This window comes from Trichechus manatus, unplaced genomic scaffold (assembly GCF_000243295.1).
Source record: "Trichechus manatus latirostris isolate Lorelei unplaced genomic scaffold, TriManLat1.0 scaffold00353, whole genome shotgun sequence".
Lineage (NCBI taxonomy): Eukaryota > Metazoa > Chordata > Mammalia > Sirenia > Trichechidae > Trichechus > Trichechus manatus.
The window spans coordinates 308,440-320,609 of NW_004444289.1; the positions used below are offsets into that span (position 1 = coordinate 308,440).

Below are 12,170 nucleotides of genomic sequence, written 5' to 3' on the forward strand. Positions count from 1 at the left end.
AAATATTAAAAAAATAAAAAATAAAAAAAATAAAAATAAAAAAAGAAATAATGGCCACATTTTTTTCTGGGTATGATGAAATTTTAAATCCAGAGATTTAAGAAACTCAGCTAACTCCATCAGAAGATAGGTGAAGAGAACCATGTCAAAGCACATCATAATCAACTTGCTGAAAACCAGTGAACTGAAATAATGATAAAAGCAGCCAGGGGAAGGAAAACACACATTACATATACTGTCTAATTTATTCTTAATCCTTTCTTATGTATTTTGCGTCTCAGATATTTTAATTTTCATCTCTAGAAATTTTTTTTATTTGTTTATCCTGTCAATTTCTTTCCACATCATGTTCATGTTTTCCTTGGCCTGCTTGAGCATATGGAGTATATTTATAATGACTGTTGCAAGAGTCTTGCCTGATAATTTTATCATTTATGTCATTTCTCAGTCTCTTTTTATTGGCTGTTTTTTTCTTCTGCTTATAATTCATATTTTTCTGCTTTGTTGCGTGTCTGGTAATTTTTAATTATATGCTAGGCATTTTGAATTTTTATTTATTTTTGAATGTTTATTTCTTCTTTATTTGCCTTTTTAAAAAATTCCTTTAAATAATGTTGGATTTGATTTGGTGACACAATTAAGTTTCTTGGAATTATTTTGGCCCTTTTGAGACTTGTTTTTAAGCTTTGTTAGTGCAAGTCTAGATTATCCTTTAGGGTGAATTTTTCAGCACTACTGAAGCAATACCAACCAAATAACCTCATTGTCATTGATTCAATTCTGACTCATGGTGACCCCATGCAGAGTAGAAATGTCCTATAGGGTTTTCTTGGCTGTAATCTTTATGGAAGGAGATTACAATGTCTTTCTTCCATGGTGCTACTTGGTGGGTTTGAACCACTAACCTTTAGGTTAGCCACCCAGGCATCCACGAAGGAATATCCTCTTAGAAATCCACACTATTCTGGCTGGTAGTAACATGAACTATTCCTGGAATGTGTGAGCTTCAGAATTGTTCTGCCTACCTGTTTTCCAATGGTTTTTCCCAGGTTTCAGGCAACTTTTTTACACATATGCACAGCATAGTATATATACAAATACTTGAGGGGAGCCAACTGAAACTATCTAGAACCATTTCTCTGCTCAGCTTCTTCTTTTCCAGTATTTTTTCCCTGAAAATTCTAGCCATATTGACCTCCTGAGACTTCAAATTTTGTCTTCTTAACTCAGAGAGACTAATAGTTTCTATTTAGGTTTGCATTCCCTCTACTGTAGCTTGGAAACTCTCACCAGACCATAAGCTATTGAATTAATAGAGTAAAACTTGACTGTCTTCTCTCAGGTATTACTGTCCTTCACTGTCTGTTGTCCAACGTCTGAAAACCATATTTTAATATATTTTGTTCAGTTTGCAATTTATTTAAGGTAGGAGGGTAAATCTAATCTCTGCTAATCCATCATGGCCTAAAGCAGAGTCAATTAGGATTTTTAATGTGATTTTTAAATAAAATTTAAAAATAATTATCCTTCCAACTTTTACCTCTCATCCCAAGCACCTGATTCCTTTTCTTAAAGGCAGCATCTGTCACCAGACTCTTTAACATTTCCCAAGATAATTTTTGTATATATAAACAAATATATATATAATACATTTATTTTGATATAGCCAAGAGTCATTTTCATTACATTAAAAACAACCTGTTCATATACTTTGTCAAATTTTCCTCTGGCTTGTGAGGATTTTACCTATTGCTTGTAAGAGTTATTTACATATTAAAGATATTAGTTCTTCGTCTACTCGTTATACTGCTTTTCTTTTGACTTATTTGTGATAGATTTTTTTATACCTCCATGGAAAATTATATCGCCAAATGTGTCAATCTTTTTTTATTTTATGACTTTTGGATTTTTTGTCACATTTAATGTGATAGTTTATGGCCATTACTGATCTCTGAAAACCCAAAAAGATCCAATGGTGAAGTAAGAATTAGAAAGTGGAAGAATGTGTCTCTGGCACTACAGAGAACTGATCAAATCAAACAGCAACTCAGAAATTAAAATCCCTCTTCTCTTCCTCCTCCTCCTTCTTCTGCTCCACACCATCACCGCTTTTTCCTTCCCCTCCTTTTCCTCTTCTTTCTCATTTTTCTTTAATTTCCTCCTTTTCCTTCTTTCATTTTAATGAAAAAAATATCCACCTTGAAGGATTGCTACGTTATCAGCAAAAAATGAGTAGTTCAATAACGAGCATAGAGTAGGTGCCAAACTGATTTTTTTCTGTGTTTGTGTTCCTTAAAAGCCACTAATAATCTTTCTTGCCTTCATCTTATTCTTGAGCTTTGTATTCTGCTACTTATTTTCAAGCAGGCAATTTATGAGCCAAAATCTATTATTGGTCATTCCCGAACTCTACTTCTAGCCTCTGTGCCTGTATCAGTCAAGGTGCAAACTGGGAAACAGAAACCCTTCTATGTAAAACAGAGGGAGTGTAGTACAGATAATCATTTACACATATGATGGATGAGCTAATAAGCCAACTAGAAGATGCTATCCACACTTCTCCCCCAACTCATGATGGAAAAATAGAGAAAGAAGTGTTTTTGGATACCTAGGGCCATCTAATGGAAACAGATAACATGATGGCCTGTCTGCCAGGAGCTAAAACAATCACAGAAAGCACAATCATTGTAATGGAGCACCCAATGAACAGAGCAAAGGGTGAATGCCTTGGCTTCTATCTTCCTCCTGTCCTCCAATATTCATTATGCCTCTAATTGAACAAACCCAGCTGGAAGCCAGCTAAAAATTGGAGGCTGGGGAATGCAGACTGCAGGGTCAGCCTAATAACAGTGCAGAGCAGAAGGACAAGAAATAGATGTGAGAACAAACAGGATATGAACTAGCAAGATGTGTTTTTGTTTGAAAAAATGAAGATGGACTGTTATCTCTCCCAATATGCTCTTTCCACCATCTGAATCCATGGAACTATTCAAACATCAAAATCCAATTATTTTTTTAACTAAAGGAGTGAGAAATACAGTTCTCTTTCTTATTTCTTTAGTATGTTGCTGATCCCTCCACTATGACATTCATCAAAATCTACCTTGCATTTTAATTATTTGTGTTTATGTTATTTCTGCCATATTTGATTCTAAGTCTTTGACAAAAAGATTAATTAATCTTTGTATAACTCTGAGAGTGTATGTTGTTCACATTACAGTTTTACTTGATATTGAATACATTTTATTTGGTTTCTAAGTTGTACTAATAAATGAGCACTGCCAAGTTCTGAATTTAGAGACACGTATTTTAATAAGATGGAAAGGGAGAAAGGGAAAGTGAGTGTGTGCATGTGCATCGTCAATTTAGTCTACTTGCAGAGGTAGATGTAGAAAAAGCCTACCTTCACAGGATCCGTATCTATCCATATGTTGACAGAATTACCTGTTCCAAAAAAACTATTTGTTTATACAATTTGACAGAATTACCTGTTCCAAAAAAACTATTTGTTTATACAATGTTTTACTATTCATAAAGTGCTTTTGTTTCCATTACATTCTTTTGTCCCATAAGAGTCCTGTGAAATAGTTATTATTAACAACCTCATATTACATATGAGAATATTGAGAATCAGAGTAGTCAAATGACTTGGTTTTTCAAGGATATGATCAACACCTCTGCATTTATACCACTTGGCGTTGTCATTAGGTGTCCTTGAGTTGGTTCCAACACATAGCAACTCTATGTACAACAGAAGAAAACACTACCTGGTCCTGTGCCATCCTCACAATTGTTACCATGCTTGAGTGTATTTTTTAGCCACTGTATCAGTCCATCTCATTGAATATCTACCTGTTTTTCACTGACCCTCTACTTCACCAAGCATGATTCCTTCTCCAGTGACTGGTCCCTCTTGATAACCTGTCCAAAATGCATTAGACAAAGTCTTGCCATCCTTGCTTCTAAGAAGCATTCTGGTTGCACTTCTTCGAAGATAGATTTGTTCATTCCTCTGGCAGTCCATGGTATATTCAATATTCTTCACCAGCACCATAATTCAAATGCATCAATTCTTCTTTGGTCTTCCTTATTCATTATCCACCTTTCTCATGCATATGATGTGACTGAAAATACTGTAACTTCAGTCAGGCACACCTTAAAGTCTTCAAAGTGACATCTTTGCCTTTTAACACGTTAAAGAAGTCCTTTGCAGTAGATTTGGCCAATACCATACGTCATATGATTTCTTGACTGCTGCTTCCATGGGCCTTGATTGTGAATCCAAATAAAATGAAATCCTTGACAACATCAATATTTTCTCCGATTATCATGATTTTCCTTATTGGTCTAGTTGTGCATTTTTGTTTTCTTTATGTTGAAGTGTAATCCATACTTAAGGCTGTAGTCTTTGATCTTCATCAGTTAGTGCTTCAAGTCCTCTTCACTTTCAGCAAGCAAGGTTGTCATCTGCATATCAAAAGTTGTTAAGGAGACTTCCTCCAATCCTGATGCTACATTCTTCTTCATATAGTCCAACTTCTCTGATTATTTGCTCAGCATACAGATTGAATAAGCATGGTGAAAGGACACTGCCCTGACACACAACTTTCCTGATTTTAAACGAAGCAGTATCCCCTTGTTCTGACTGCCTCTTGGTCTATGTAGAGTTTCCGCATGAGCATAATTAAGTGTTCTGAGATTCCTATTCTTCACAATGTTATCTATTATTTGTTATGATCCACACAATCGAATGCCTTTGCATAGTCAATGAAACACAGGTAAACTTCTTTCTCGTATTCTCTGCTTTCAGCCAAGATTCATCTTATATTAGCAATACTATCCCTAGTTACACATCCTCTTCTGAATCCGGCTTGAATTTTTGGCAGTTTTCTGTCAATGTACTGCTGCAATTGTGTTTGAATTATCTTCATCAAAATTTTACTTTCATGTGATATTAGTGATACTGTTTGACAATTTTGACATTCTGTTGGATCACCTTTCTTTGGAATGGTTGTGTATATGGATCTCTTCCAGTTGTTTGGCCAGGTAGCTGTGTTCCAAATTTCTTGGCATAGACGAGTGAGCGCATCTAACGTTACATCCATTGGTTGAAACATCTCTGTTGGTATTCCATCAATTCCTGACCCTTGGTTGTTTTTTTTGTGTGTGTGTGTGTCAGTGCCTTCAGTGCAGCTAGAACTTTTCCTTTAATAACATCAATTCTTGATCATATGCTACCTCCTGAACTGCTTAAACATTGACCAATTCTTTTTGATACAATGATTCTGTTTATTCCAGCCAGTAGGATAGAGTTACAAAAAAGAGAGAGAAAATACCACCAACAGTATCACAATTGATTTAATGTTTATTGTATGTCTAAAATGGTTTTGGCACTGTACAAAAATATAAAACAGATAATCCAGTATGAAAAATTATTACCCATGTTTGACACTGTACAAATGAAACTGACTAAATATCTTAACTTCCTGGAAACCTTAGCTATATAGCATGTGTGTTTATATCTAAAAGTTTGTTTGCACAGAGCTTAGCATGTGTAATTACTACATGTGCACATAACCACTAATTTATGTTTTATTATACAATTAAAATACTGAATTCAGAGTGATAACAATTGGAGACTTTCTATTTTCTTTTAAGCAGTTCTTTTTTCATTGTTAGAATACATTTAGTCTTTCTGTTACAAGGATTTTTTCATAATGCAAATCTCAGGTGAGAAGTTCATAGGAAAAATTTTGGATAGCAAATGAAACAATATTTAATAGATGCTTTTGGTCTTTCATATTAGGTGTATACATGAATTGTACCTGCCCTCTTATGCTTTCAAGAAACAGGAAAGAATAGACTCCAGATTCAGTTATAAGTGATTACTAATTTTTGTCACTTTGTGTATTTATGAGTTTCAGATACATATGAAATTACATTTGCTTCGCATTTATTCAACACTTCACATATTTGCAAACAATTTCAACGAAATTTGCAATTTTATGTGAATAACATGGAATTCATTGTAATCAATTTATCCTACTTTCAAAAGAAGTAGCCTTGGAAAACATATCTATGCTGCTTTGGCATCAAATATCTAGAAAAAGTCTAGACATTTGAGTAGAAATACATACCAAATAAAATCTAAAATAAAACAGAAAAAATTATAGGAGCATTTATATGCTAATAGTAATAAGTAGGGAAAATTTTAAGTAACCAACATATTCAACACAGAAGAAAAAGATAAGCTGACAAATATGTATCAATGATATGAAATCCATCTTGTAAAATACAATACTTTTTCCACTATGTCAACATGTGGAGTATTGCTATGAAAAAGTTGAGTGTAGATATCAGAAACTCAGTTGGCTTGTATATACTGATTGTAATGTGCAAAAATATCACGTGTTCAGTTAAAGAGAATTGTAAGTTTGTTGTGGTGTGCTGTCAAGTCAATTCTGACTCATAGCAACCCTATATGATAAGGTAGAACTGGCCCATAATGTTTCCTTGGCTGTAATCTTTAAGGAAGCAGGTAGCTAGGTCTTTTCTCTGTATAGCCATCAGGTGGTGTCATGGACGGAATTGTATCCCCCAAAAATGTCTGTCAACTTGGCTGGGTCATGATTCCCGGTAGTGTATGATTGTGTACCATTTTGCAATCCGATGTGATTTCCTTATGTGTTGTAAACTCTATCACTATGATGTAATAAGATGGATTAGCGACAGTTATATTAACGAGGTCTACAAGATTAGGTAGTGTCTTAAGCCAATCTCTTTTGAGATATAAAAGAGAGAAGTAAGTAGAGAGACATGGAAACCTCATACCACCAAGAAAGCAGTGCCAGGAGCAGAGCATATCCTGTGGACCTAAGGTTCCTGCGCAGAGAAGCTCCCAAACCAAGGGAAGACTGATGACAATGACCTTCCTCCAGAGCCACCAGAGAAAGCCTTCTCCTGGAACCAATGCCCTGAATTTTGACTTGTAGCCTACTAGACTGTGAGAGAGTAAATTTCTCTTTGTTAAAGTCATCCACTTGTGGTATTTCTGTTACAGCTGCACTTGATGACTAAGACAGGTGGGAGCAAACTGCTGACTTTTTGGTTAGCAGCCCAGCCCAGCACTTAACCATCGCACTGCCAAGGCTCCTATGACCAGTTTAGGAACATGACTAGCATTCTATTCCCATTAGAATATATTTTCTTTATAAAATGTTTTAATGTATTAGTAAATATTTTCAAGACAATTTGCAATTTAGAATTTTATGCAATTCCCTTGCACTTAGGGCAAAATAACAATTCCATAACTAAATAAACCATATAGTTAGCAGAGGTGGCTGTACAATGCTGTGATCCACTGGAGGTTTTTTCATTCTCATTCAAGATTATTCTCACTCATGGTGGTGCCCTAGTTTTACCAGAAGTTCACATGACATTTTCTCAACTTCTGCATGGCCAATTTAACATCTTCATTCTTCAGAGAGTAGGTAATGGGGTTCAACAGGGGTGTACGAAAAGTACAGAACACAGAAATGAACTTATCCACAGAAAGTCTGCTAAAGGGCCATATGTAGAAATAAATGCAAGGTCCAAAGAAAAGAATCACCACTGTGATGTGGGCAGTTAATGTGGAAAGTGCCTTAGAAGACCCTCTGGAGGATCGGCGTTGGACAGTGATAAAAATGACGGCATAGGAAGTAACTAAAACCAGAAAACAGCTCAGTGATATCAGACCACTGTTAGTTAGGGCCACAATTTCCATTTCATAAGCATCCATGCAAGCCAGCTCTATCACCAGGGGAAGATCACAAAAGAAGGTATCTACTTCGTTGGGGCCACAGAATGGCAGATCTACTGTAAAAGCCAAGTGGCTTACAGGATGAAGAATACCCACAGTCCAGGAAATAGCTACAAAAATTATACATAGTCTCCAATTCATAATTGTACTATAGTGCAGGGGCTTACATATGGCTATAAATCGGTCATATACCATAGCTACAAGCAACATCATCTCACTCCCAACAAAACTGTGAAGAAGGAATATCTGGGCCATGTAACCCTCAAAAGAGATATTCTTGTGCTCAACAAAAAAGTCTGCAAGCATCTTGGGGGTGGCAAAATTAGACTGGCAGATATCAATGAAAGAAAGATTACTGAGCAGGAAGTACATGGGACAGTTCAGCTGGGAGTCAGAGAAAATAATAATAATCATGGTGTTGCCTAGCACAGTTGACGCATACTATTGAGAAGATTGCAAAAAAGAAAAGCTGAAGTTCCCAAGAATCGGAGAGTCCCAGCAGTACAAACTCAGATACTACTGATTCATTTGTGTGAGCCATGTATCCAATGCACAGTCACCTAAATGAAAGAAAAATCAGGAGCATATCACAATGATTCACAATATAACTGGTTTATATATAAACTAAATGTAAGTTTTCAATTAAGTTAATTCAAATCAATGAAATATAGATATCAATTGACTGCTATTTAAACACCTATGAAGATGATGGGAAATGGGAGAAGTGTGGGGGGAAAAAAGGAACAGATAAGGCTCCTATCATAATCAAAAAGATAAGATACACATATTGAAAAATAAATAATATGAAATCAGAAATACGCAAATGTAAATGAGTGATACCTTAATACCATAAACAGTAGCAAGATGAAAAAGATTATGCCAAAGTGGTAAGATAAGGTATCATGGATTAGGAATCATTTGAGTTAAAACTTATTAAAAGTTTGGAATTTACTAGAGAAAAACGAAAGATAAGTCTATTTCAGGCAAAGGAAATCATAGGAAGAAAAATACAAAGGTAAAAAAGTAAAATAAATTTTCAAGGACTCATGAGTGGAGAGGCCTAACTGAAGGACAGGGTGCATGTTAAGAAACAATAAAAACTAAGCTGGGAATGGTGGATCAGGATATAATTTGTGGATGTAATTTATCTTGAAAACAAGGCTAAGTAGTCTTGATTAATGACCTTCAAATAGAGAATCATAGACTAGGAAGTATTTAAAGATTTTTAAAGAAGCAGTTTGCCATATTATTGAATGAAGGAGAGAAATTCTACAGACAATGGTGATATTCTGAAAGTTTCTGTGAAGGTCAAGAATATTTCTTGTCATCTAATTTTAATCAAATTCACCTTCTATCACATCAAGACCAATCAATTATGAATGAACCATCTATGCATTTTCAGTCTCTGTTCTTACCTTGTCTTTTCTTAAACACTCCTTGGCACACTTCAATTTATCAAAATCTGTAACATCTTTCAGGAATGGGCCTTTCAGAAATAACTCATATAACTTAAATATACGTGGTAAATTTTTAACACATAATAGATTCTCAAAAGGAAAAAGTTAAGTAATCTATAAATTGCCTCTGGAATGTTTTTTGACATTTTGCTTAACACATTAGGCACAATTTGACCACTTAGTACAAAAAGAAAATTGTACACAATTCTCGCTTTTAAGAAACGTGTTTGTCTGTAGCCGTGTACCCGCCAATACACAATACATATTTGTCCTTACATTGATTGAAGTTCCTCACCCCATATTCTTCAGTGGTTTGTTAAGAGCAAATTATTTATATATAACTAAAATAATAAACATTTAAAACTTTTAAAAGTGAAAACTGTATAGGTAATCATAATTTCATTATATAATTTTACCCTGATTGTTGAAGTACTAAATTCTACCATTTAAGGGCTTCCATCTTTACATTTGAGTTATAATAACTAGTTTTAAGAAGAATTCAGAAACTTAATTTACTCAAGTACATGATTAGGTCAGTGAGGCCATAACTGACCTAAGTACAAGTTACCACTATGGAAGTTTCGTCTTAATGTGGAAGATCTTAGAAAATGCGTGCATGTCTGATCATGTGTTTACGTGGGCCTGGGAGATAAGGAGGAAAACAAACTTTAGAAAGAAAGTAGATTCACATTTCTAAAATTAAAACTTCTAAGACTAAAAAAAGGTCCTGAAGAGCTACAGTTATATTTAAAACAAAAAAGCTGACATCACAAGGGACTTCTAAGATCCAATCCATTGTGCAAAGTCTGCTAAATATTATCACAATTTCATAGGTTAATGTTTAGGGGAGAAAAACTCACAGCCATCTGGAGCTAGTGAGCACAGCATTATTCTTAATACAGAGTATATAGATACATTTAGAATATAGCAACGTTAATATTAATCCATTATAATCACAGTAAGAAAGACTCCAAAATAGAAGTTTTACTGTTATTTTGTAATAGGATTTTCCACTTAAATGAATCATGTATCTTGTATAGACTTCTATTATATCAAATATTATATAATATGCTTTATGTAATAATAATAGTAGTAATAATAACTTTTTACCACCATGTTACAAGCACTCTTCTAAGAACATTACATGTATTAACTCATTTAATCCTCACAATGACCCAGTAAGGAAGCTGTCATTCATATATCCATTTTACAGATAAAGCAGAGAAACTCTATTGCCATCAAGATGATTCTGACTAATAGCCATCCCATAGCACAGAACAGAATTGCCCTATAGGGTTTCCCAGGAGTGGCTGGTGGATTTGAACTGCTGACCTTTTGGTTAGCAGCCATAACTCTTAACCACTGTGACACTAGGGCTAAGACTAAGTAAATTGCCTGAGTTTACACAACTAGTAAATTATATACTTACAGTAATGTCTTTCACAGTGGACGAGGAGTAGTAAGACTATCTTTAAAAAAAAAATGTTTTTTTATGAAAATATGCAAACTTCCTATAGATTCCATCATTCCGATATCTAATGACTGGTAAGGTTTGTCAGTCCTCATTTTTTGAAATATAAGAAATAACTAGACAATCCCTCCACACTAACATTTCATGATTTCTTACTGCTTGTAAAACAAATCAGACTCATTGTTATATTTCCACTTACCAGCTGTGTGACCAACCTTAGAGGACAGAACTAGAGTATCCCCAATACCATATCTAAAATTGTAGGTGTAGAGGCAGATGCGTAATGGGAACATGAGGAGTTTGAAAAAGCTGCTCAGAATTCCTTAAACTATGCTCAGAGCATTCAATTACTTCAGTAAGGAAACATTCATCCCCTCGCCTTATTGCCAGTGTACCTCAGAGATAAAAGTATTTTCAGATCTCAAAGTACACCGTAACAGAATTTCTCCCTCCTGATTTAAGACCAGATTTGATACACAGGAAATCAATCCTATGTCAATATCCACCTCTAAAATGTATCAGTAAAACTCTGGAAACATATGCTTAATTTTTCTTGTCCTTAGTTTATCTTTTGAAAAATATATAAGACTTTGCTATAAGACTAGAAACAAAAAGTAGGAAAGGACACCTTATTGATCATTGTGGGTTTCTATTATTGCTCGGTGGACTCAAACATACCAACCTTCATGAAGATGGTGGAGGACTTGGCAACAATTTGCTCTGTTATACAGAGGAGCTGACTCAATGGTAACTAACAACAAGACAACAGTGATCATTATTCTGCTTCACATAGCAACTTTTTTCTTCATTCCAGGAAAATTATGATAGTCAATAAATATTTGTTTAAAGAAAGGCTAAATATCATCTAAATAGAAAGCACAAAAGAGATAGAGAAGCCATATATAATAGTTGTAACATACTTCCCCTGTGCTCATCAGATTATGATTTTTTTCTTATCAGGGCAGCCCTTAAACCAGGGCAGCAAGGGGTCATATAGACACAGAAGAGAACACAGGAATTTACTACTTCTATGCAACAATTCCACTTTGACTGAGATAACAATGGCCTTCCTTTGCTGAGTTCTAGTTGCTAATTTTGCATATAGAAGACAGTTTACTTATTTGTCCAGTCCAAAATATATATATTAAAAGTGCATGTATAATACTTCACTTTTAATAACTTACCCCAGTTCTTCTGCTTTCCCTTATTTTTGCTAAATTTTGTGACCTTCAGATTGTTTCTTAACTCTTCAGTTATAAGTCTTCATGCTGACAATATTTGCAATATGCTCTTGACCTGATGCATCTTAACCTGGTCCTTTGCACTAGAGTGTACTAAAATAACTTCCCCAAGGTCCTTCCCTAAGGCACTGAAGGCTCTGCTTTTCTCACCCTCAGCGACACAATTGCAATATCCTAAGGTGAGACAATATAAAGCCTTC

General features: G+C 34.8%; 1 protein-coding gene and 1 pseudogene across 1 annotated transcript; both read right to left on the bottom strand.

Annotated features, from left to right (window-relative positions):
• LOC101357777 (olfactory receptor 4K1-like) overlaps positions 1-1,604 on the bottom strand; it is a 19,115-nt pseudogene extending 17,511 nt beyond the window's left edge.
• A 5,813-nt stretch (positions 1,605-7,417) lies between these two features.
• On the bottom strand, positions 7,418-8,529 carry LOC101358035 (olfactory receptor 4K1-like). Its single transcript, XM_023725671.1, is given in 2 exon segments — positions 7,418-8,231; positions 8,233-8,529. Coding segments are annotated over 2 exon segments (924 nt in total). The 5' UTR covers positions 8,343-8,529.
• Positions 8,530-12,170: the final 3,641 nt, after the last annotated feature.